This window comes from Dendropsophus ebraccatus, chromosome 5, assembly GCF_027789765.1.
Source record: "Dendropsophus ebraccatus isolate aDenEbr1 chromosome 5, aDenEbr1.pat, whole genome shotgun sequence".
Lineage (NCBI taxonomy): Eukaryota > Metazoa > Chordata > Amphibia > Anura > Hylidae > Dendropsophus > Dendropsophus ebraccatus.
In genome coordinates this window covers 30,397,243-30,424,588 of record NC_091458.1, presented here as the reverse complement: position 1 = coordinate 30,424,588, position 27,346 = coordinate 30,397,243, and the positions used below count along the sequence as shown (strand labels likewise).

At 43.0% G+C, this 27,346-nt stretch overlaps 1 protein-coding gene across 1 annotated transcript in view; it reads right to left on the bottom strand.

Annotated features, from left to right (window-relative positions):
* The window catches only part of ATM (ATM serine/threonine kinase), a 114,169-nt gene extending 87,334 nt beyond the window's left edge, over window positions 1–26,835 (bottom strand). The window contains exons 1-4 of the mRNA XM_069969764.1: window positions 26,779–26,835; window positions 5,276–5,377; window positions 3,543–3,655; window positions 905–1,050 (exon numbers count right to left, since the gene is read on the bottom strand). Coding sequence (XP_069825865.1) covers window positions 905–1,050; window positions 3,543–3,655; window positions 5,276–5,347 — 331 coding nt within the window. The 5' untranslated portion in view covers window positions 5,348–5,377; window positions 26,779–26,835. The remainder of the gene's footprint in view (window positions 1–904; window positions 1,051–3,542; window positions 3,656–5,275; window positions 5,378–26,778) is intronic.
* Window positions 26,836–27,346: the final 511 nt, after the last annotated feature.

Here is a 27,346-nt window from a genome sequence, read left to right as displayed (position 1 = left end):
GTGATGGGACAAAGTGATGGCACAGAGTGATGGGTGATGGGACAGAGTGATGGGTTGAGAGGACAGAGTGATGGGGTGATAGGACAGAGTGATGAGTGATGGGGTGATGGGTGGTGGGACAAAGTGATGGCACAGAGTGATGGGTGATGGGACAAAGTGAAGGGACAGGGTGATGGGACAGAGTGATGGGGCGATGGGACAGAATGATGGGTGATGGGACAGAGTGAAAGGACAGAGTGATGGGACAGAATGATGGGTAAGAACCCTGGTAGTAAAATTCTGAAGAATTACTGATAATTATAGAAAACTTATCCTGATGCACATCTCTCTATTACGACTAGATTGATTAGAAATGATGTATATACTCCCGAAATGATGTGTATATACTCCTGGTAGGAGATGCAAATGCATAAAGTTGCGTCTATTTAAAAATCTCAAGTCCTCCGGTACTTATCAGCTGCTGTATGTTCTGCAGGAAGTGGTGTGTTCTTTCCAGTCTGACACAGTGCTCTCTGCTGCCACCTCTGTCCATGTCTGGAAGAGGTTTCCGGAGCAGGAGAGGTTTTCTATGAGGAGGCAGCAGAGAGTGTCAGACTGGATAAATACATTAATAATAATAATAATAATAATAATAATAATAATAATAATAATAAAATCAGCGCGAGTACCCCTGTAAAGTGCAAACACATGTAAAGCCAATTTCACATGGATATTTTGCATCACTATTTGTAACCCAAACGTAGACAGAGAAAAAAACGTTTCCATATTTTGGACCCACTGATGCGCTAGTCCAGAACAATACCATGTGTTAGTTGGCCCAAAGCGACGACATGTAGCCCACCATACTTCACAATACACAGCAGCTTCACCAGGGATACAAATATAGAAGGTATTGGTCCCTCACTTTTATTTGCACATCGGATGAAGTATTTAACCAGACTGCTGATCTCTTGCATTTTCTTCTGTCGAGCGGTTTGTGTTGACTGGGTGACATTTTGCTTTGCAGATTTAATGCTTTCAGTTTCTTTAAATATATATTTCTGTAGGAACCTGTTGAAAACACATCATATGTAACATCAATATGTTAAAACATACCTACTGTTTTCAGGATTGCAAAAACGCCCCTAGCAACCAATCAGATTTTACCTTTCATTTTCCAAAGAGTCTGTGAGGAATGAAAGGTGGAATCTGATTGGTTGCTAGGGGCAACTGAGCCAGTTTCACTTTACACCATGTTTGATAAATCTCCCTCTATGTGTGTACATGGGGAGTAGCACTATTTCTGGACATTATATACGTTATATATGACAGTTCTCTTTGTAGACTCCTTCCCTTATTTCCAGCTGTCCCAGAGCTAGTCTCTATGATGTCTACAATACACTATCTACAATACACTGAGCACACACACTTCTATCTTTCTATAGTACACCATAAAAAGTAGCAGCAGCATGGAGAACACTATAGAAAATTACTGAGGAATCTAAATTAGGGCCCTATTACACCAACAGATTATCTGAGCGATTTCTTTTTAAGCCAAAGCCAGGAATGGATTTGAAAAGAGGAGAAACCTTAGTTTTTCCTTTATTACCTGTTCTCTATTTATAGTCCGTTTCTGGCTTTGCCTCAAAAAAATCTGTCAGATAATCTGTTGGTGTAATAGGACCCTTATGCAACAATCCCTGGGGCGAGATACAATACTAACAGTAAGCTCGTGTGTAGTCTCTCTGCAGTCTCTTCTTTTGTCTCTCACTACTCCCCCCCATCCTCATCCATAGACTTGTACATGCAGCGTTATAATCTCTCAGTGTGCTGCTAGCCCAGGATTGGACTGTTTTTCACAATGAACGAAAGTTTGGGAGGTGGAGTCTGATAAGAAGAGAAATAAGTATTATCTCTGATGAGATACCATACTTCTCCAAAAGTAAGCCCTACCCCAAAAATAAGACCAAGCTTCATTTTGCATGGTTTTTAGAGTAGGCTTATGCTATAACTCTTAATCCAAAAATAAGACCTAGTTACATTCAGCTCCTCCACTTCTAGGTTATGTCACCCATGCCCTTTAATTTAGACATGGGTATATACCAACACTAAATTTGAAGGGGTAGTTCACAAAAAAAATTCTTTCAGATCAACTGGTCCCAAAAAGAGCCAGATTTGTAATTTACCTCTAATAAAAATTAATCTCCCGTCTTTCAGTACTTATCAGCTGCTGTATGTCCTGCAGGAAGTGGTGTATTCTTTCCAGTCTGGAGAGTAGGAGAGGTTTTCTATGGGGATTTGCTACTGCTCTGGACAGTTCCTGACATGCACAGAGAGCAGCAGAGAGCAATGTGTCAGACTGGAAAAAATACACCACTTCCTTTAGGACAAATAGCAGCTGATAAGTACTGGAAGACTTGAGATTTTTTAACAGAAGTAAATTACAAATCTCTGGCACTTGCTGTGACCAGTTGATCTGAAAGAAAAAAACAGTTAACAACCCCTTTAACATTTAAAATTAATCAGATTTATTAAAAAGATTGTTCCTGTTTGGTTTAAATCACAGAAATGCATTTAACCAACCAGTTGAGGCCAGATATGGTGGTGTATGTACAGCATGATTTCTTGGTTCTTCGTAGACTACTTAAATGGGTTACAAAGTTTAGGGGGGGAAAAAAAAACAATTTTCAGGCCCCCCCCTACCCATAAGTCAGAATACGGTGGATCTGGAAACATTTTTGTATTATGGAAAGGACAGCCTAGCCTGACAAGGCTTCCTACAGCCAGACCCTCAAAAATCATGAAATTCCAGTTAAAGCGACTCTGTACCCACAATCTGACCCCGCCAAACCACTTGTACAGTCAGACAGCTGCTTTTAATCAAAGATCTGTCCTGTGGTCCGTTCGGCAGGCGATTAAGTTATTGTCCTAATGGCCCAATGGCCGGGGCTTGTAATATCTGTGCCCTAACTTCTCCCCACCCTCTTCATCATTAGGAATGCCAGTGGAACATTTTCTCCTGTCTGAACATTGCACAGGTGCCTTAACGATCCAGCCTATGTGCCGTGCTGACACAGCTGACGAATAGTAGGCAATCTGCCTGTAGCATTCCTAATGATGAGAAGGGCGGGGAGGAGAGACAGAGAGGGTGTGCCAGCCTAATGCACACACAATGTGGACACAGGGCTGCAAGTTTAATAGTTGTTTTTTAGGACACTATCTGCATCACCTGCCGAACGGACCACAGGACAGATCTTGGATTAAAAGCAGCTATCCAAAGGTACAAGCGGTTTGGGGGGGGGGGTCAGATTGTGGGTACAGGGTCACTTTAAAAGGAGCTTGTATTCAGTTCAAAAGCTTACTATAGAGATGTTATATAACTGCAGAAATAATATGCCACAAAAAAAGATGCAATAACTGTGACATACAGTATCAATATGGAACAAAGCTTCTGGGAAACGCCTCTGGCAGAAGTGCGGCTTGTCTATTGATAATATTCACACCTGACATGGTAATATGTGACATTGCTTATTGTGTTTCTGATGTATTACAGCGCCACTAACCTGAATACAGTATCCCAGTTCAGCTGTTTACCATGGCGAGCATCAGAGTTACGATCTAACTGCTGGACTGTCTCTTGATCTCGAAGCAGACGCTTAAACCTTTCAATTTCCTTCTGCAATATAAAAAAACTGGAAACTGAAATAAAAGGCCAAAAGGAACTGGGTGCCAGTATTTGGCCAAGTACGGCTGATTGCCAGCTGATCGTTCCTTTAGGCCCTGACCTAAAATCATCAGGCGCCGACACGTAGTAGCAATGCGCAGCCGATGCCTGACAATTCTACAAACAGTTTACATTACCGATCCACGTTCCCGGTCTCCTCCTGTGCTCTGCATGCTTTCCTCCCTGGTCCTGTACACTGCAGCTTTAGAGCGACTTGTCTCAGCTGACAGGCCAAACAGCCAATCACTGGCCGGGACCAAGGAAGGAAGCAGAGTGCAGAAGGAGACCAGGAATGTGGATAGGTAATGCAAAAACTGTTTAGGCAAAGGCTGCACGAACATCACAAAAGATGTCAGTGCAGCCCTTGCTAAACCATTATCGGGCCATGTAATAGGCCCAGTAGACGAGCACCGATCCAGCAGATTAGCGCTCGTTTACAGTGTTGATCACGCCGCCATCGTTCCATGTAATAGCACGCATAAATACTGAGCAGGAGTGAGGCCCGTGGACAATCTAGTCCCTCATTAGCATATTGGATGTCTCCTGGTGTTCTTTAGATTTTTTCTTAGAATGTCCACAGCTGGTAGTCACACATACTCAGTAACTCAATGCCCCCACCCCACACACACACATATATATATCATTCTTGCTGCAGTTAGGGTCCTATTACATGGGCCGACTACGGCCCGATCATTTTAGTAAATGAGCGCTGATCTGCTAGATTGGCGCTCATTTACTGGACCCATTACACAGCCCGATAATCGGGCAGTAAGGGCTGCATGGACAATGTTAACGATTTCCATGCAGCCCTTGCCCAAACACCTGATACCTTACCTCTCCTTGCTCCCGGTCGTCTCTCCTGTCCTCTGCAGCTTCCCGGCCCCGGTGGCAGCAGCGTCTGAGCAGCCTGTCAGCTGAAACCAGTCCGCTCAGCCAATCACAGGCCAGCACTGCCGCAGTCAATGATTGGCCGCCCAGACGCTGCAGCCGCCAGGATTGGGAAGTTGCAGAGCACAGGAGAGAAAGCCACGAATGGGGAGAGGTAAGGTAACAGGTGTTTGGGCAATCGTTAACCATCAACCGTACATTGCTATTACATGCAGTGATGCGCGTTCGGCGCCCAGAGATGTTAGGCGAAACCTAAACCAACGATCAGCCAATGATCGCTGTCATCGGCTGATCTTTGTCTCTAATACAGAGAGCGATAATCGGACAAATCGGCCAATTATTGCTCTGTGTAATAGGGCCCTTAGAAGGAAGCCAATAGGAAGCAGAATATGAACCTTCTGCTTCGTCTCAGCCAGAATGGGCACATTATGTAGATGTTCAAAAGAAAAGCAACACCAGAGGACACTATAAGTGCAGAGTAGCAAGTTCTTTTTTATTTAAATTAGAACAATTCATTCATGGGACAACCACTTGAAACGGGTGACAGTTATTTGGTAAAATTGTTTGGATGACAATAAGATTAGCATATTATCAATACTTAAAAATAATGTTTCTTTTAACAGCCATTTCCTGGAATTTCAGGTAAAACACTGCATCAAAACCTAAAACATATGAATGCCATACCCGTCGTTCTGTGGCCTTGTCGGTTTCCAGCTGACGGCAGCACAGCAGCAGCTCATGTAAAGCGAGACTCATGATGCTGCAAATTCAAGTCTTCGGAGGAGCCTTGAGGAAAGAAAAAAGTGGTCAGTATTCACTAGCCATGGAAAAAAATTACATGCAAAGTCAATCACACGTTAGCATAAAAGCAATTCCCCTCATTCCCACCCTGTCACCAGCATACCACTTTGCCTATTTTGGCTACAAATACAAAAGTGCAGAGTGGTAAGGAAAACAGGGGATCCGGGGCTTCGTGACCTGACAAGTGTTTTGCTGCAAGGCATACAGCATCAGCTGCTGTACGTTCTGCAGGAAGTGGTGTATTCTTTCCAGTCTGACCTAGTGCTCTCTGCTGACACCTCTGTCCATGTCAGGAGCTCTTCAGAGCAGTAAACGTATCTATGAAAATTTGCCTCTGTTCTAGACAGTTCCTGTCATGGACAGAGGCAGCACTGTGTCAGATTGGAATGAAAAAACCACTTCCTGCAGGATATACAGAAGCTAATAAGTACTGGAAGGCTTGATATTTTTTAATAGAAGTAAACTACAAATCTATATAACTTCCTGACGCCAGTTGATTGGAAAGAAATTTGTTTAGGAACCTAGCTTGCCATGCTACACCCATTAATTCTAAGTAAGATATGTAAGAGGAGTTTATGACTTCCAGATCTCCTTAAGTTATGATATGTAGAACAGATGAGGCTAGGGAGCATAAGTGTAGGACGTAGAGGTGGAACTCACATATATCAAACATATAAGGTATACCATAAATGTCAAAATAGAAATACCCATTCAACACCCTTTTAAGGCCTCTGGGCTCACTTAAGCTCATGTGCACAATTAAATAACTATATAAACATGAGTCACGGAGCTAACAAGGATACAGCAGCAGAGGCCAGATCATCTCCCCTTGGAAGGATCCCAGTACAATTCACACTCCAGCAATAGAAACAGAGAATGTAACTTCAGATGAAAGTCAAGTACTGCAGCGAGGACAGTCTATTCATACTGCTACTATGTCACCTCCTGTGTTTTCAGATAAACAGTATACACAATCACTGCTCTGATATTTCTTAAAGGGGCTGTCCATGATTATTAAAAAAAAAAAAAAAAAAAGATCTTTTGCTCTGGAATGGTGCCACACTTGTCCACAGGTTGTATGTAGTATGGCAGCTCACACCATTTATAAAAACAGACAACCCAAGGACAAAATGTACTGTAACTAGGAACACATAAGCTGCCCACACCAGCGTCATTCTTTTAATTGTTTTGTTCTGACATAGCAGTAGAATGAACAGACAGTAGTCTGCGGACTGGACCTACGAGCTCTTGGCATTAGCATTCATGATGAAGCCAGAAGCTTTGAAACTGCTTAAAGTGATTGTACCATCAGGTACATCGCTTCAGGTTTTTTATCTCAATGGATAAGGGGATGCCGGTGGCGCAGTCCTTTTTTTGAACTGCTGCCTCGTTCCTGTTAGAATCGATGGAGCCGTGTCACAGAGGGGAGGGGGTTTCATCACACTGTAGGCTGGGGGGTCTGCCCCCAGTGCTCTGGGGTGGGCTGGTGCTCCCAAAAAGAAAGGTGCATTTAAAATAAAAAAAGGACCACTGGCATCCCTGCACCAGCGCCAATCCATCAAAGTAAAAAAAAAAAAAACTGAAGTGGTGTACCTGATGGTACATTCGCTTTAAATAATCATGCCACTGTAATCACACAGATTACCCATTGACGCTTTATTTTAAGCACCCTACAGCAAGCACTGTAAGAGAAAACCTTATTGGTTGCTATGGGCAACATGACTAGGATTTCAAATTTAGGCTGGGTTCACACTACGTATATTTCAGTCAGTATTGTGGTCCTCATATTGCAACCAAAACCAGGAGTGGATTGAAAACACAGAAAGGCTCTGTTCACGCAATGTTGAAATTGAGTGGATGGCCGCCATTTAATGGCAAATATTTGCTGTTATTTTAAAACAACGGCTGTTATATTGAAATAATGGCCGTTATTTACTGTTATATGGCGGCCATCCACTCAATTTCAACATTGTGTGAACAGATCCTTTCTGCGTTTTCAATCCACTCCTGGTTTTGGTTGCAATATGAGGACCACAATACTGACTGAAATATACGTAGTGTGAACCCAGCCTTAATTGGTTGATTGGTTGTAAGTAGAGATGAGCGAACCGGGTTCAAGTCCACCCGAACCCAATCATTCGGCATTTGATTAGCGGGGGCTGCTGAACTTGGATAAAGCTCTAAGGTTGTCTGGAAAACATAGATACAGCCAATGACTATATCCATGTTTTCCACATAGCCTTAGAGATTTATCCAACTTCAGCAGCCACCGCTAATCAAATGCCGAAAGTTCGGTTTCGGATGGACTCGAACCTGAACCCAGTTCACTCATCTCTAGTTGTAAGGCCCAGTGTGTCTTTGCTGCCCATAGCAGACTACCAGAGCTCATTAAGATATGAAAGCTGAGCTGTGATTGGTTGTAAGCCCGTTCATTTCCTATGGTGCTTTGAAAAAATGAAAGTAGCGCTGTCTATAATACATGGGGTCACACAAGTCCAGTCTCTGCTGTTTTACTGCCTAGATGCCACATACAATAGTGACCATGGCGTGTATGTGAGGAAGCTTCCTGTGCTACCCATCAGATGGGTGAATGCAATCACTGCTGCAGATGGTTGCCATGGAAGCTGGGGCCTAACAGAGGCCTAACATGCCTACTAGGCCACCCTAGTGGTACACAATGATAGACCGCTGCACATGGTTGCCATGGAAGCTGGGGCCTAACAGAGGCCTAACATGCCTACTAGGCCACCCTAGTGGTACACAATGATAGACAGCTGCACATGGTTGCCATGGAAGCTGGGGCCTAACAGAGGCCTAACATGCCTACTAGGCCACCCTAGTGGTACACAATGATAGACAGCTGCACATGGTTGCCATGGAAGCTGGGGCCTAACATGCCTACTAGGCCACCCTAGTGGTACACAATGATAGACCGCTCATTAAAGTCTAAAAGAAATGGGGATTGAAGGGGTTAACCAGAATTAGAAAAGTCACAGCTACCTTCTTAAAAGAAAACAGAACCTCTCCTGTCTTCAGGTTGTGTGTGGTATTACAATTCAGCTCCATTCATTTCAATGTAACCGAGACGCAAAACTTTTCACCCAAACTGAGGACAGAAGAGGTGCTGTTTCTGGAAGAAAGACGCCATGTTTTCCTAAGCCTGGATAACCCCTTTAAATAGAAACTATTAGCAGGTAATAATAGAGCTAATCAATAATTCTCTGTAAATAACAAAAATTACAATAAAAGCTAAAGTTCATTCCAACAGATTTTTATTATACAAAAATAACAAAACCTACACCTATTTGGTATTGCTACATTCATACCAACCCACAGAATAAAAATAGAGGGGGATTTACCATTGCTGTGCCTGGCGTACATTGTTTGCCAATCTGGTGGGCGATCAGGGGCAGGGCAAGACACGGTGTGGGCATAGCCTCCCCAGCATCTGCTTTGCCATGGTTTATAGTGACAGCCTATGGCAGCCTAGAGCTGGTATAGACTTCTGAGACTGTTGGACAGCAGGCACAGGTTTGCAGGATTTATTGAGAGGCGCGCATCTCTCATTAAATCTATTGTGTGAGATGGGACAGGGGGTTTGTTTATACGTGTATACATTTATGCCAATCTTGATAAATCCCCACCCCCAACCCAAAAAAAAGGAATGCATACAACTTTTGTCCAGTTACAAAAAACAAAGAACAAATGTGAATTGGTATTGAGCAAAACAAACATGTTAATTAGTGCTTATAGTGTACACGTTAAGGCTAGGTTCACACTATGTAAAATCAACAGCCGTATTTCATAACAACAGCCATTGTTGTGCAAACAGGAGCCGTTATTTGTGAATTAGCAGCCGTTGTTATGAAATATGCCTGTTGATCTTACATAGTGTGAACCTAGCCTTGGGGCCCTATTCCACCGGACGATTATCGTTTGCATAATCGTTAACGATTAACGATCTCAAACGACCGCTATTGCGAAAGACCTGAAAACGTTCACTCATTTCCATGGAACGATAATCGTTACTTATGATCGTAATTGCGGTTGTTTTTTCTTCGCTATTTATTCGCTATTGCGTTCGTATCTATTGCGAACGACCGAACAATGTCTTATTCAATGCGAACCATTTGCGAACGTTTTGCGAACGAACAACGATAAAAAAAGGTCCAGGTCTTATAAAGCGATCAACGATTTCTCGTTCGGTCGTTAACTGCATTTCAACCGAACGATTATCGTTTAGATTCGAACGATTTAACGATAATCTGAACGATAATCGTCCGGTGGAATAGGGCCCTTAGGCTACATTCACACATAGTATTTTGGTCAGTATTATGGTCAGTTTTTGTAGACAAAATCAGGAATGGAACCGACAGGGCAAAATTATAATACATTCGCTCACTTTAATAAGAATAGGGCTCGTACAAGAAACTCACAGACGATTAGGACGTTTTTACTTCTACGCGGAAGTTCAGGTGCCTCAAGCCTACGCTTGAAGGGGTTGTTTGAAAAAAATATGCAGAGAATCTATGATGGCAACCTAAGCCACACACACTGCTGTAGACTATCATTTTGAATGCTACAACTTTAGCAGCAGTTTTGGGTGTGGAGACTAAGCAACGTTGAGTGTGTAGGTAATCAAGAGCAAGAAATGGCAACGTAGCTAAAGGCCCTATTCCACGGAACGATTATCGGCCGTATTCGGCCAATAATCGTCCTTTGGAATAGAAGGCAACGATCAGCCGGCATCATTCATGTCGGCTGATCGTTGCGTCGTTTGTCTTTCAAACATGTTGAAAGACAAACGACTGGGATAGCAGCGATCTGCTGCCGTCGCTCCGACACACTGCTCTCTGCTGACATCTCTGGCCGAGACAGGAACTCTCTTGATTTTCTATGAATCCCCATAGAAAACCTCTCCTGCTCTGGACAGTTCCTGTCTCGGTCAGAGATGTCAGCAGAGAACAGTGTGTCTGACTGAAAATAAAAAAAACTTTTCCTGCAGGACATACAGCAGCTAATAAGTATGGGAAGACTTGATATTTTTTTAATAGAAGTTAATTACAAATCTATATAACTTTCTGACACCAGTTGATTTGAAAGAAAAAGATTTTCACTGGACAACCCCTTTAAGAATCCCAAATCTACACCGTATAAACAATAGTGTGAAATACCACTTACATTGGGCCGCAGTGTACACATACCCATAGCAACGAGGCTGAAGTTGGTTTCTTATTCGGCCAGTTTCTTATTCGGGGCTGAAGTTGGTTTCTTATTCGGCAGTTTCTTATTCAGAGGATTTTTCTTTTTCCTGTTTTAGCTATTATTCTTACAGAAAATGTATAATATTCATACCCTACCGTAAGTGAGGGGCCCTGAGAGGACTGGTGATAAAAATGGCAAAAAAGACCCCACGGTTGGCATAAAAATGGGCATGAAAGTAAAACCACAAAATTATTATTTAAAAATAAAATTTACTTTGGGCCACTGATCTCACACTGATAATACACAGAGAGGGATGCCCCGCATCACATCCAACAGAGTCCAGCCTGGCCCAAAGTGGTTCTGGGTATAAAAACTGGCATCAAAGTGGGCACATAGGTGTTTTTCATGATTTGAATAAGTAACAACTGTTTTCAAAGGGTTAAATGAGTTTGGGCCACTGATCTCACACTGATAATACACAGAGAGGGATGCCCCGCATCACATCCAACAGAGTCCAGCCTGGCCCAAAGTGGTTCTGGGTATAAAAACTGGCATCAAAGTGGGCACATAGCCATTTTTCATGATTTGAATAAGTAACAGGTATTTTCAAAGGGTTAAATGAGTTTGGGCCACTGATCTCACACTACGTACACACAGAGAGGGATGCCCCGCATCACACCCAAGAGAGTCCAGCCTGGCCCAAAGTGGTTCTGGGTATAAAAACTGGCATCAAAGTGGGCAGATGGGCATTTTTTCCTGATTTGAATAAGTAACAGCTATTTTCAAAGGGTTAAATGAGTTTGGGCCACTGATCTCACACTGATAATACACAGAGAGGGATGCCCCGCATCACATCCAACAGAGTCCAGCCTGGCCCAAAGTGGTTCTGGGTATAAAAACTGGCATCAAAGTGGGCAGATGGGCATTTTTTCCTGATTTGAATAAGTAACAGCTATTTTCAAAGGGTTAAATGAGTTTGGGCCACTGATCTCACACTGATAATACACAGAGAGGGATGCCCTGCATCACATCCAACAGAGTCCAGCCTGGCCCAAAGTGGTTCTGGGTATAAAAACTGGCATCAAAGTGGGCAGATTGGAATTTTTTCCTGATTTGAATAAGTAACAACTATTTTCAAAGGGTTAAATGAGTTTGGGCCACTGATCTCACACTGATAATACACAGAGAGGGATCCCCTGCATCACATCCAACAGAGTCCAGCCTGGCCCAAAGTGGTTCTGGGTATAAAAACTGGCATCAAAGTGGGCACATAGCCATTTTTCATGATTTGAATAAGTAACAGCTGTTTTCAAAGGGTTAAATGAGTTTAGGCCACTGATCTCACACTACGTACACACAGAGAGGGATGCCCCGCATCACATCCAAGAGAGTCCAGCCTGGCCCAAAGTGGTTCTGGGTATAAAAACTGGCATCAAAGTGGGCAGATGGGCATTTTTGTCATATTTTGAATAAGTAACAGGTGTTTTCAAAGGGTTAAATGAGTTTGGGCCACTGATCTCACACTGATAATACACAGAGAGGGATGCCCCGCATCGTACCCAAGAGAGTCCAGCCTGGCCCAAAGTGGTTCTGGGTATAAAAACTGGCATCAAAGTGGGCACATAGCCATTTTTCATGATTTGAATAAGTAACAGCTATTTTCAAAGGGTTAAATGAGTTTGGGCCACTGATCTCACACTACGTACACACAGATAGGGATGCCCCGCATTACATCCAACAGAGTCCAGCCTGGCCCAAGGTGGTTCTGGGTATAAAAACTGGCATCAAAGTGGGCAGATTGGCATTTTTTTCCTAATTTGAATAAGTAACAACTGTTTTCAAAGGGTTAAATGAGTTTGGGCCACTGATCTCACACTGATAATACACAGAGAGGGATGCCCCGCATCACATCCAAGAGAGTCCAGCCTGGCCCAAAGTGGTTCTGGGTATAAAAACTGGCATCAAAGTGGGCAGATTGGCATTTTTTTCCTAATTTGAATAAGTAACAGGTGTTTTCAAAGGGTTAAATGAGTTTGGGCCACTGATCTCACACTGATAATACACAGAGAGGGATGCCCCGCATCACATCCAAGAGAGTCCAGCCTGGCCCAAAGTGGTTCTGGTTATAAAAACTGGCATCAAAGTGGGCACATAGCCATTTTTCATGATTTGAATAAGTAACAGCTGTTTTCAAAGGGTTAAATGAGTTTGGGCCACTGATCTCACACTACGTACACACAGAGAGGGATGCCCCGCATCACATCCAAGAGAGTCCAGCCTGGCCCAAAGTGGTTCTGGGTATAAAAACTGGCATCAAAGTGGGCAGATTGGCATTTTTGTCCTATTTTGAATAAGTAACAGGTGTTTTCAAAGGGTTAAATGAGTTTGGGCCACTGATCTCACACTGATAATACACAGAGAGGGATGCCCCGCACCGCATCACATCCAAGAGAGTCCAGCCTGGCCCAAAGTGGTTCTGGGTATGAAAACTGGCATCAAAGTGGGCAGATTGGAATTTTTCCTGATTTGAATAAGTAACAGCTATTTTCAAAGGGTTAAATGAGTTTGGGCCACTGATCTCACATTGATAATACACAGAGAGGGATGCCCCGCATCACATCCAAGAGAGTCCAGCCTGGCCCAAAGTGGTTCTGGGTATAAAAACTGGCATCAAAGTGGGCAGATGGGCATTTTTGTCCTATTTTGAATAAGTAACAGGTGTTTTCAAAGGGTTAAATGAGTTTGGGCCACTGATCTCACACTGATAATACACAGAGAGGGATGCCCCGCATCATACCCAAGAGAGTCCAGCCTGGCCCAAAGTGGTTCTGGGTATAAAAACTGGCATCAAAGTGGGCACATAGCCATTTTTCATGATTTGAATAAGTAACAGCTATTTTCAAAGGGTTAAATGAGTTTGGGCCACTGATCTCACACTACGTACACACAGATAGGGATGCCCTGCATTACATCCAACAGAGTCCAGCCTGGCCCAAGGTGGTTCTGGGTATAAAAACTGGCATCAAAGTGGGCAGATTGGCATTTTTTTCCTAATTTGAATAAGTAACAACTGTTTTCAAAGGGTTAAATGAGTTTGGGCCACTGATCTCACACTGATAATACACAGAGAGGGATGCCCTGCATCACATCCTAGAGAGTCCAGGCTTGCCCAAAGTGGTTCTGGGTATAAAAACTGGCATCAAAGTGGGCAGATTGGCATTTTTTTCCTAATTTGAATAAGTAACAACTGTTTTCAAAGGGTTAAATGAGTTTGGGCCACTGATCTCACACTGATAATACACAGAGAGGGATGCCCCGCATCATACCCAAGAGAGTCCAGCCTGGCCCAAAGTGGTTCTGGGTATAAAAACTGGCATCAAAGTGGGCACATAGCCATTTTTCATGATTTGAATAAGTAACAGCTATTTTCAAAGGGTTAAATGAGTTTGGGCCACTGATCTCATACTGATAATACACAGAGAGGGATGCCCCGCATCACATCCAAGAGAGTCCAGCCTGGCCCAAAGTGGTTCTGGGTATAAAAACTGGCATCAAAGTGGGCAGATTGGCATTTTTGTCCTATTTTGAATAAGTAACAGGTGTTTTCAAAGGGTTAAATGAGTTTGGGCCACTGATCTCACACTGATAATACACAGAGAGGGATGCCCCGCATCACATCCAAGAGAGTCCAGCCTGGCCCAAAGTGGTTCTGGGTATAAAAACTGGCATCAAAGTGGGCAGATTGGAATTTTTTCCTGATTTGAATAAGTAACAACTATTTTCAAAGGGTTAAATGAGTTTGGGCCACTGATCTCACACTGATAATACACAGAGAGGGATCCCCTGCATCACATCCAACAGAGTCCAGCCTGGCCCAAAGTGGTTCTGGGTATAAAAACTGGCATCAAAGTGGGCACATAGCCATTTTTCATGATTTGAATAAGTAACAGCTGTTTTCAAAGGGTTAAATGAGTTTAGGCCACTGATCTCACACTACGTACACACAGAGAGGGATGCCCCGCATCACATCCAAGAGAGTCCAGCCTGGCCCAAAGTGGTTCTGGGTATAAAAACTGGCATCAAAGTGGGCAGATGGGCATTTTTGTCCTATTTTGAATAAGTAACAGGTGTTTTCAAAGGGTTAAATGAGTTTGGGCCACTGATCTCACACTGATAATACACAGAGAGGGATGCCCCGCATCGTACCCAAGAGAGTCCAGCCTGGCCCAAAGTGGTTCTGGGTATAAAAACTGGCATCAAAGTGGGCACATAGCCATTTTTCATGATTTGAATAAGTAACAGCTATTTTCAAAGGGTTAAATGAGTTTGGGCCACTGATCTCACACTACGTACACACAGATAGGGATGCCCCGCATTACATCCAACAGAGTCCAGCCTGGCCCAAGGTGGTTCTGGGTATAAAAACTGGCATCAAAGTGGGCAGATTGGCATTTTTTTCCTAATTTGAATAAGTAACAACTGTTTTCAAAGGGTTAAATGAGTTTGGGCCACTGATCTCACACTGATAATACACAGAGAGGGATGCCCCGCATCACATCCAAGAGAGTCCAGCCTGGCCCAAAGTGGTTCTGGGTATAAAAACTGGCATCAAAGTGGGCAGATTGGCATTTTTTTCCTAATTTGAATAAGTAACAGGTGTTTTCAAAGGGTTAAATGAGTTTGGGCCACTGATCTCACACTGATAATACACAGAGAGGGATGCCCCGCATCACATCCAAGAGAGTCCAGCCTGGCCCAAAGTGGTTCTGGTTATAAAAACTGGCATCAAAGTGGGCACATAGCCATTTTTCATGATTTGAATAAGTAACAGCTGTTTTCAAAGGGTTAAATGAGTTTGGGCCACTGATCTCACACTACGTACACACAGAGAGGGATGCCCCGCATCACATCCAAGAGAGTCCAGCCTGGCCCAAAGTGGTTCTGGGTATAAAAACTGGCATCAAAGTGGGCAGATTGGCATTTTTGTCCTATTTTGAATAAGTAACAGGTGTTTTCAAAGGGTTAAATGAGTTTGGGCCACTGATCTCACACTGATAATACACAGAGAGGGATGCCCCGCACCGCATCACATCCAAGAGAGTCCAGCCTGGCCCAAAGTGGTTCTGGGTATGAAAACTGGCATCAAAGTGGGCAGATTGGAATTTTTCCTGATTTGAATAAGTAACAGCTATTTTCAAAGGGTTAAATGAGTTTGGGCCACTGATCTCACATTGATAATACACAGAGAGGGATGCCCCGCATCACATCCAAGAGAGTCCAGCCTGGCCCAAAGTGGTTCTGGGTATAAACACTGGCATCAAAGTGGGCAGATGGGCATTTTTGTCCTATTTTGAATAAGTAACAGGTGTTTTCAAAGGGTTAAATGAGTTTGGGCCACTGATCTCACACTGATAATACACAGAGAGGGATGCCCCGCATCATACCCAAGAGAGTCCAGCCTGGCCCAAAGTGGTTCTGGGTATAAAAACTGGCATCAAAGTGGGCACATAGCCATTTTTCATGATTTGAATAAGTAACAGCTATTTTCAAAGGGTTAAATGAGTTTGGGCCACTGATCTCACACTACGTACACACAGATAGGGATGCCCTGCATTACATCCAACAGAGTCCAGCCTGGCCCAAGGTGGTTCTGGGTATAAAAACTGGCATCAAAGTGGGCAGATTGGCATTTTTTTCCTAATTTGAATAAGTAACAACTGTTTTCAAAGGGTTAAATGAGTTTGGGCCACTGATCTCACACTGATAATACACAGAGAGGGATGCCCTGCATCACATCCTAGAGAGTCCAGGCTTGCCCAAAGTGGTTCTGGGTATAAAAACTGGCATCAAAGTGGGCAGATTGGCATTTTTTTCCTAATTTGAATAAGTAACAACTGTTTTCAAAGGGTTAAATGAGTTTGGGCCACTGATCTCACACTGATAATACACAGAGAGGGATGCCCCGCATCATACCCAAGAGAGTCCAGCCTGGCCCAAAGTGGTTCTGGGTATAAAAACTGGCATCAAAGTGGGCACATAGCCATTTTTCATGATTTGAATAAGTAACAGCTATTTTCAAAGGGTTAAATGAGTTTGGGCCACTGATCTCATACTGATAATACACAGAGAGGGATGCCCCGCATCACATCCAAGAGAGTCCAGCCTGGCCCAAAGGTGTTCTGGGTATAAAAACTGGCATCAAAGTGGGCAGATTGGCATTTTTGTCCTATTTTGAATAAGTAACAGGTGTTTTCAAAGGGTTAAATGAGTTTGGGCCACTGATCTCACACTGATAATACACAGAGAGGGATGCCCCGCATCACATCCAAGAGAGTCCAGCCTGGCCCAAAGTGGTTCTGGGTATGAAAACTGGCATCAAAGTGGGCAGATTGGAATTTTTCCTGATTTGAATAAGTAACAGCTATTTTCAAAGGGTTAAATGAGTTTGGGCCACTGATCTCACATTGATAATACACAGAGAGGGATGCCCCGCATCACATCCAAGAGAGTCCAGCCTGGCCCAAAGTGGTTCTGGGTATAAAAACTGGCATCAAAGTGGGCAGATGGGCATTTTTGTCCTATTTTGAATAAGTAACAGGTGTTTTCAAAGGGTTAAATGAGTTTGGGCCACTGATCTCACACTGATAATACACAGAGAGGGATGCCCCGCATCATACCCAAGAGAGTCCAGCCTGGCCCAAAGTGGTTCTGGGTATAAAAACTGGCATCAAAGTGGGCACATAGCCATTTTTGATGATTTGAATAAGTAACAGCTATTTTCAAAGGGTTAAATGAGTTTGGGCCACTGATCTCACACTACGTACACACAGATAGGGATGCCCCGCATTACATCCAACAGAGTCCAGCCTGGCCCAAGGTGGTTCTGGGTATAAAAACTGGCATCAAAGTGGGCAGATTGGCATTTTTTTCCTAATTTGAATAAGTAACAACTGTTTTCAAAGGGTTAAATGAGTTTGGGCCACTGATCTCACACTGATAATACACAGAGAGGGATGCCCCGCATCACATCCTAGAGAGTCCAGGCTTGCCCAAAGTGGTTCTGGGTATAAAAACTGGCATCAAAGTGGGCACATAGCCATTTTTCATGATTTGAATAAGTAACAGCTGTTTTCAAAGGGTTAAATGAGTTTGGGCCACTGATCTCACACTACGTACACACAGAGAGGGATGCCCCGCATCACATCCAAGAGAGTCCAGCCTGGCCCAAAGTGGTTCTGGGTATAAAAACTGGCAAAGTGGGCACATAGGCATTTTTCATGATTTGAATAAGTAACAGCTATTTTCAAAGGGTTAAATGAGTTTGGGCCACTGATCTCACACTGACAATACACAGAGAGGGATGCCCCGCATCACACTGATAATACACAGAGAGGGATGCCCTGTGGGTCCTTACCAGACTTTGGAGCAAATGCCAAACTTTACTGAAACGGTATTGAGGATTAGGGTAAAACACATACCTTTATCCATGGAGTTTTTGGTGCAATAAGGAGCTATCAGCAGTTTAGATTAATCTAACTGGCTGACAGTTCCCCTTTAATAATGGTCATTATTTGCCCTTATTTTTACTTTGTTTAAACATAGCCTAAAGGGGTATTCCTGGAAAAATTGGAAAAAAAAAAGAACCAAAATTAACCCTTAACTAAACAACTTATATATTCCTTGTTGGCTTTACTCGGAGATTGCTGGTCCAGTCACATCATGCAACCTTTCTTACAGTGATGTCCTACTTCCTTTCATCTTCTTGGGTATGGTGACGTCAGCACTTGGGGGCAAAGCCATCTCTCGTACCCAGAATGGCCTTCCGACACGTGCGCAGTGCGATCATTAGTATTGCAGCATGCATCTGCTAATCCCACTGGGTACAGGGACATCAATGCTCCCGTAATCAGGTTCTGCTGGCTACAAGGGCGGTCTTACTGGCTACAAAGGGGTCCTATATGGCTACAAGGGGACCCTGACATTGCAGGCAACACATAGGACAAATATATTTCAATGGCCCTGTTCACACATCTGTACAAGTGTTCAGAAAGTGATGCAAACACCTCTGGATGCATCTGGGAAAGCAGGGAAACAGTTTACATGAATTGCTATTACCGGGGTTTGCGATCCTCTGCACTAATGCCGATGTCTCTCATGGTTAATCTATTAAAATAATAAAACACATTTTCGTTGTAATAAAGTGCCTTTCGTTGTTCAATAATTAAATTTAAACTAATCCATCATTTTGCAATTAAATATACTGTTAAAATAAATAGATATATAAATAAATGTATATTTATATATATATATTTATTTTTTGACAGTATATTTAATTGCACAATGATGGATTCGTTAGAATTAAATTATTGAACAACGAAACTGAATTTATTTCATCGAAAATGTGTTTTATTAATTAAATATTAATTAGTACAGGAAGCTCCATAAGACGTTAATTCATATGCCGGCAATAGAGCATTCTGTACTAATCATCACTTTACTTTAATGAAAACATCAAATGTTTCTTCTAATTATGTTATCACAATAGCATTATTAGAAGAAACATTTAGAATTATATGTGCGCTCAGCTGATTGGCTGTTCGGCTGAGCGCACATATAATTAGCGGGTCCACAGTACAGTGACTTCATTGTGCTGCGGACCAGCGAAGAGACTACATCGGGGTGAGTATAGAGCTCTCCCCACCCCCTCCCCAGCACTGCACCCATCTCAGTAAGGAAGGGGGGTCACTTAACCCCTTACTTGCTGGGATGGGTGCAGTCTGACATCAGTCTGGCCCCCAAGGGGTTAAGGGGGATGCAATAGATCCTCCCTTAACCCCTTGGGGGCCAGACTGTAAGCAGCGATCTGTAAAGATGCTGCATACTGTGAGGTGCACAACACCGCTCACAATGATGTGTGTTGTGCTCCTGTTTGTGTGTTTTTTGTGTGTTTCTCCCTTTTTGTTTTTCAGATATCGGTATCCTGTGGATTACGTCGGATTCCGTGGACTACGTCGATGACCAGCGTTTTTTTAATGTTTTTTTTTTTTAATAAAATGGTCAATGAGGGGTGTGGGGGTGTTTTTATTTGAATAAAAAAAATTTTTAACTTGTGTCTTGTCTTTCTTTCTTTACTTTATAGACTTAGTAGTGGAAGCCGTCTAATAGACGGAATCCATTACTAAGTTGGGGCCTAGTGTTAGCCGGTATAAAATGGCTAACACTAACCCCCTATTATTACCCCAGTACCCAATGCCACCAGGGGTACTGGGAAGAGCCGGGTGCCAGTGGTCCCGGAGCGTCAAAATTGGCGCTCCTGGACCGGGCGGCAGCAGGCTGGTAAGATTTAGGCTGGGGAGGGCCTAAACCAATGGCTCTTCCCACCCTGGTGTTACCAGGCTGCTGTCGTTTGGTTTTTAACCCGGCTGGTTATAAAAATAGGGGGGACCCTATGCGTTTTTTTTTTAAATTATTTATTTATTTTAAAAAAAAACCGCATAGGGTCCCCCCTATTTTTATAACCAGCCGGGTTAAAAACCAAACGACAGCAGCCTGGTAACATCAGGGTGGGAAGAGCCATTGGTTTAGGCCCTCCCCAGCCTAAATCTTACCAGCCTGCTGCCGCCCGGTCCAGGAGCGCCAATTTTGACGCTCTGGGACCACTGGCACCCGGCTCTTCCCAGTACCCCTGGTGGCATTGGGTACTGGGGTAATAATAGGGGGTTAGTGTTAGCCATTTTATACCGGCTAACACTAGGCCCCAACTTAGTAATGGATTCCGTCTATTAGACGGCTTCCACTACTAAGTCTATAAAGTAAAGAAATAAAGACAAGACACAAGTTAAAAAATTTTTTTATTCAAATAAAAACACCCCCACACCCCTCATTGACCATTTTATTAAAAAAAAACATTAAAAAAACGCTGGTCATCGACGTAGTCCACGGAATCCGACGTAATCCACAGGATACCGATATCTGAAAAACAAAAAGGGAGAAACACACAAAAAACACACAAACAGGAGCACAACACCCATCATTGTGAGCGGTGTTGTGCTCCTTACAGTATGCAGCATCTTTACAGATCGCTGCTTACAGTCTGGCCCCCAAGGGGTTAAGGGAGGATGTATTGCATCCCCCTTAACCCCTTGGGGGCCAGACTGATGTCAGACTGCACCCATCCCAGCAAGTAAGGGGTTAAGTGACCCCCCTTCCTTGCTGGGAGGGGTGCAGTGCTGAGGAGGGGGTGGGGAGAGCTCTATACTCACCCCGATGTTGTCTCTTCGCTGGTCCGCAGCACAATGAAGTCAGTGTGCTGCGGACCGGCTTATTATATGTGCGCTCAGCCGAACAGCCAATCAGCTGAGCGCACATATAATTCTAAATGTTTCTTCTAATAATGCTATTGTCATAACATAATTAGAAGAAACATTTGATGTTTTCATTAAAGTAAAGTGATGATTAGTACAGAAAGCTCTATTGCCGGCATATGAATTAACGGCTTATGGAGCTTCCTGTACTAATTAATATTTAATTAACAAAACACATTTTCGATGAAATAAATTCAGTTTCGTTGTTCAATAATTTAATTCTAACGAATCCATCATTGTGCAATTAAATATACTGTCAAAAAATAAATATATATATAAATATACATTTATTTATATATATATTTATTTTAACAGTATATTTAATTGCAAAATGATGGATTTGTTTAAATTTAATTATTGAACAACGAAAGGCACTTTATTACAACGAAAATGTGTTTTATTATTTTAATAGATTAACCATGAGAGACATCGGCATTAGTGCAGAGGATCGCAAACCCCGGTAATAGCAATTCATGTAAACTGTTCCCCTGCTTTCCCAGATGCATTACAGAGGTGTTTGCATCACTTTCTTAAGATTTTATTTGTTATTTTTAGTTGAACCAGATTTCCAAGTAAATGACCGTATGTTTTGAGCCGCATGTCTATTTTTTCCCACGGACGGAGTTTCATCCGCACATTTACAGCCGCATAAAAAATACAGCCGCAGAGTTTCATAGTGTGAACCTAGCCTGAATGTGCAGTAATAGTGCTACGCAGTTTACGGAGCACTATGTAGAAGACAATGATTCGTGCCGCAAATGCAAGTCCGCACTATAATCTATCCTTTATTTTTTTTGTAGCGCGGCACGTGGACCTGAACACTTGTACAGATGTGTGAACAGGGCCATTGAAATATATTTGTCCTATGTGTTGCCTGCAATGTCAGGGTCCCCTTGTAGCCATATAGGACCCCTTTGTAGCCAGTAAGACCGCCCTTGTAGCCAGCAGAACCTGATTACGGGAGCATTGATGTCCCTGTACCCAGTGGGATTAGCAGATGCATGCTGCAATACTAATGATCGCACTGCGCACGTGTAGGAAGGCCATTCTGGGTACGAGAGATGGCTTTGCCCCCAAGTGCTGACGTCACCATACCCAAGAAGATGAAAGGAAGTAGGACATCACTGTAAGAAAGGTTGCATCATGTGACTGGACCAGCAATCTCCGAGTAAAGCCAACAAGGAATATATAAGTTCTTTAGTTAAGGGTTAATTTTGGTTCTTTTTTTTTTTTCAATTTTTCCAGGAATACCCCTTTAGGCTATGTTTAAACAAAGTAAAAATAAGGGCAAATAATGACCATTATTAAAGGGGAACTGTCAGCCAGTTAGATTAATCTAAACTGCTGATAGCTCCTTATTGCACCAAAAACTCCATGGATAAAGGTATGTGTTTTACCTTAATCCTCAATACCGTTTCAGTAAAGTTTGGCATTTGCTCCAAAGTCTGGTAAGGACCCACAGGGCATCCCTCTCTGTGTATTATCAGTGTGAGATCAGTGGCCCAAACTCATTTAACCCTTTGAAAACAGTTGTTACTTATTCAAATTAGGAAAAAAATTCCAATCTGCCCACTTTGATGCCAGTTTTTATACCCAGAACCACTTTGGGCCAGGCTGGACTCTTTTGGATGTGATGCGGGGGATGCCTATCTGTATATTATCAGTGTGAGATCAGTGGCCCAAACTCATTTAACCCTTTGAAAATAGCTGTTACTTATTCATTAGGAAAAAAGCCTATGTGCCCACTTTGATGCCAGTTTTTATACCCAGAACCACTTTGGGCCAGGCTGGACTCTTTTGGATGTGATGCGGGGGATGCCTATCTGTATATTATCAGTGTGAGATCAGTGGCCCAAGCTCATTTAACCCTTTGAAAACACCTGTTACTTATTCAAATTAGGAAAAAAATGGCTATGTGCCCACTTTGATGCCAGTTTTTATACCCAGAACCACTTTGGGCCAGGCTGGACTCTGTTGGATGTGATGCGGGGCATCCCTCTCTGTGTGTTATCAGTATGAGATCAGTGGCCCAAACTCATTTAACCCTTTGAAAATAGCTGTTACTTATTCAAATCATGAAAAACACCTATGTGCCCACTTTGATGCCAGTTTTTATAACCAGAGCCACTTTGGGCCAGGCTGGACTCTCTTGGGTATGATGCGGGGCATCCCTCTCTGTGTAATATCAGTGTGAGATCAGTGGCCCAAACTCATTTAACCCTTTGAAAATAGCTGTTACTTATTCAAATCAGGAAAAATGGCTATGTGCCCACTTTGATGCCAGTTTTTATACCCAGAACCACTTTGGGCCAGGCTGGACTCTCTTGGGTATGATGCGGGGCATCCCTCTCTGTGTATTATCAGTGTGAGATCAGTGGCCCAAACTCATTTAACCCTTTGAAAATAGCTGTTACTTATTCAAATCATGAAAAACGCCTATGTGCCCACTTTGATGCCAGTTTTTATACCCAGAACCACTTTGGGCCAGGCTGGACTCTGTTGGATGTGATGCGGGGCATCCCTCTCTGTGTGTTATCAGTATGAGATCAGTGGCCCAAACTCATTTAACCCTTTGAAAACACCTGTTACTTATTCAAAATAGGACAAAATTGCCCATCTGCCCACTTTGATGCCAGTTTTTATACCCAGAACCACTTTGGGCCAGGCTGGACTCTCTTGGATGTGATGCGGGGCATCCCTCTCTGTGTATTATCAGTGTGAGATCAGTGGCCCAAACTCATTTAACCCTTTGAAAATAGCTGTTACTTATTCAAATCATGAAAAACGCCTATGTGCCCACTTTGATGCCAGTTTTTATACCCAGAACCACTTTGGGCCAGGCTGGACTCTGTTGGATGTGATGCGGGGCATCCCTCTCTGTGTGTTATCAGTATGAGATCAGTGGCCCAAACTCATTTAACCCTTTGAAAACACCTGTTACTTATTCAAAATAGGACAAAATTGCCCATCTGCCCACTTTGATGCCAGTTTTTATACCCAGAACCACTTTGGGCCAGGCTGGACTCTCTTGGATGTGATGCGGGGCATCCCTCTCTGTGTATTATCAGTGTGAGATCAGTGGCCCAAACTCATTTAACCCTTTGAAAATAGCTGTTACTTATTCAAATCATGAAAAACGCCTATGTGCCCACTTTGATGCCAGTTTTTATACCCAGAACCACTTTGGGCCAGGCTGGACTCTGTTGGATGTGATGCGGGGGATCCCTCTCTGTGTAATATCAGTATGAGATCAGTGGCCCAAACACATTTAACCCTTTGAAAATAGCTGTTACTTATTCAAATCAGGAAAAATTCCAATCTGCCCACTTTGATGCCAGTTTTTATACCCAGAACCACTTTGGGCCAGGCTGGACTCTCTTGGATGTGATGCGGGGGATCCCTCTCTGTGTATTATCAGTGTGAGATCAGTGGCCCAAACTCATTTAACCCTTTGAAAATAGCTGTTACTTATTCAAATCAGGAAAAATTCCAATCTGCCCACTTTGATGCCAGTTTTTATAACCAGAACCACTTTGGGCCAGGCTGGACTCTCTAGGATGTGATGCGGGGGATCCCTCTCTGTGTAATATCAGTGTGAGATCAGTGGCCCAAACTCATTTAACCCTTTGAAAATAGCTGTTACTTATTCAAATCAGGAAAAATGGCTATGTGCCCACTTTGATGCCAGTTTTTATACCCAGAACCACTTTGGGCCAGGCTGGACTCTCTTGGGTATGATGCGGGGCATCCCTCTCTGTGTATTATCAGTGTGAGATCAGTGGCCCAAACTCATTTAACCCTTTGAAAACACCTGTTACTTATTCAAAATAGGACAAAATTGCCCATCTGCCCACTTTGATGCCAGTTTTTATAACCAGAACCACTTTGGGCCAGGCTGGACTCTCTTGGATGTGATGCGGGGCATCCCTCTCTGTGTAATATCAGTGTGAGATCAGTGGCCCAAACTCATTTAACCCTTTGAAAATAGCTGTTACTTATTCAAATCAGGAAAAATGGCTATGTGCCCACTTTGATGCCAGTTTTTATACCCAGAACCACTTTGGGCCAGGCTGGACTCTCTTGGGTGTGATGCGGGGCATCCCTCTCTGTGTGTACGTAGTGTGAGATCAGTGGCCCAAACTCATTTAACCCTTTGAAAATACCTGTTACTTATTCAAATCATGAAAAATGGCTATGTGCCCACTTTGATGCCAGTTTTTATACCCAGAACCACTTTGGGCCAGGCTGGACTCTCTTGGGTATGTTGCGGGGCATCCCTCTCTGTGTATTATCAGTGTGAGATCAGTGGCCCAAACTCATTTAACCCTTTGAAAACAGTTGTTACTTATTCAAATCATGAAAAACACCTATGTGCCCACTTTGATGCCAGTTTTTATACCCAGAACCACTTTGGGCCAGGCTGGACTCTGTTGGATGTGATGCGGGGCATGCCTCTCTGTGTATTATCAGTGTGAGATCAGTGGCCCAAAGTAAATTTTATTTTTAAATAATAATTTTGTGGTTTTACTTTCATGCCCATTTTTATGCCAACCGTGGGGTCTTTTTTGCCATTTTTATCACCAGTCCTCTCAGGGCCCCTCACTTACGGTAGGGTATGAATATTATACATTTTCTGTAAGAATAATGGCTAAAACAGGAAAAAGAAAAATCCTCTGAATAAGAAACTGCCGAATAAGAAACCAACTTCAGCCCCGAATAAGAAACTGGCCGAATAAGAAACCAACTTCAGCCTCGTCCCATAGCATATGTCTGTATGTATTGGACTCACTCTATTATATATATTTAATCAATTTTAAAATAAAATCTGATAAAATGCACAGCATCAGATGCATAGCATAAAATCAACAATGGATTAAGTACATGGGAACAGCTGCAAGGCCTGGTGCGATCTGGGGACCCAAAATGATAGTATCATAGGGATCCATTATAGCAGAGGGAAGGGAACCTTGGCTCTCCAGTTATTGCAAAACTACAACTCCCATCATACCTGGGCAGCCAAAGCTTTAGCTGTGGCTGCCTAGGCATGATGGGAGTTGTAGTTTTGCAACAGTCGGAGAGCCAAGGTTCCCTACCCCTGCATTATATGGATGTCCCATTGCGGACACTTGCCTGATCTATGGGAGATGGCATAGGAAGCAGATGTGTGGCTGAAACTTCTACAACTGTTCCATTATATAGGGCAGGCAGAAATCCATGCATGTGATGTAAACCAACCCACTGTGTGTGAATACAGGTCAATGTGGATCACCCATCATCCATACCTTTTACCTTGCAATAGACAGATCCTGTTTATCACTTCCTCACTACAATAAGAAACTCTGTCCTTATCCGCATTCCCCTATTACAGGTTTTTCCTATGAAAAACATCCATGGACTGCTATGCAGACTTGTCTACAAGTATGATCCATAATAGGTCCACCATCTGTCCACAGCACAATACTACTGATCTCACATCTATTACATAACAAGTCACTATGCCATGCATATTCTTCATGGGGAAAACCCTATGACAGTTCTGCTAGACAATCAACAACCAGTGCATGAAACTGTATATACTGTACACACTGCTCCCTAACCTGCGGCTCTCTGGTTGTTGCAAAACTACAAATTAGTAGAGCACAGGCTATAACTTCTACTGCACAGTTCTCCCATTGCTAACGTCTGTATGTGGGCGCTGCTATATAATATATAGATAGGACGTTTACGACAGACGTGCATTTACGGCCGCACTGGCGCAGGTGGTCCCCACTTGTGACCGGTCTGGCAGCCAGCAGACTGCCCCGTCCCCTCCGTTACCTCTTTGCGGTGCCCCAGTCTCCTCCACGCTGTCTGCGGTGTCACACACAAAAACTTCCGCCACTTTCACTTTACCTTCCGTCCTGCAGGTGGCGCTCAGTGTGATGGAAAACTTCTGTATACACATCACTGGGCTGCAAAGGTTATACTGTATATACATACTACAATAATAATAAGCAAATAAACTCCATAGATGTATATATACACATAGTAATGTGCTACAGGAGGCTGATAGCTATGACTGTGTCTGCTATATACACACAGTGATGTGCTACAGAAGACTGACAGCTGTGATCATGTCTGATAGATATATATATATATATATATATATATATATATATATATATATATATATACATACACACACACACACACACAGTGATGTGCTACAGAAGACTGACAGCTGTGATCATGTCTGATAGATATATATATATACACATACACACACACATATATGAGATCACAGACAGCTGTGATCATGTCTGATATATATATATATATATATATATATATATATATATATATATACACACACACACACACTGTAAACACACATAGTAATGTGCTG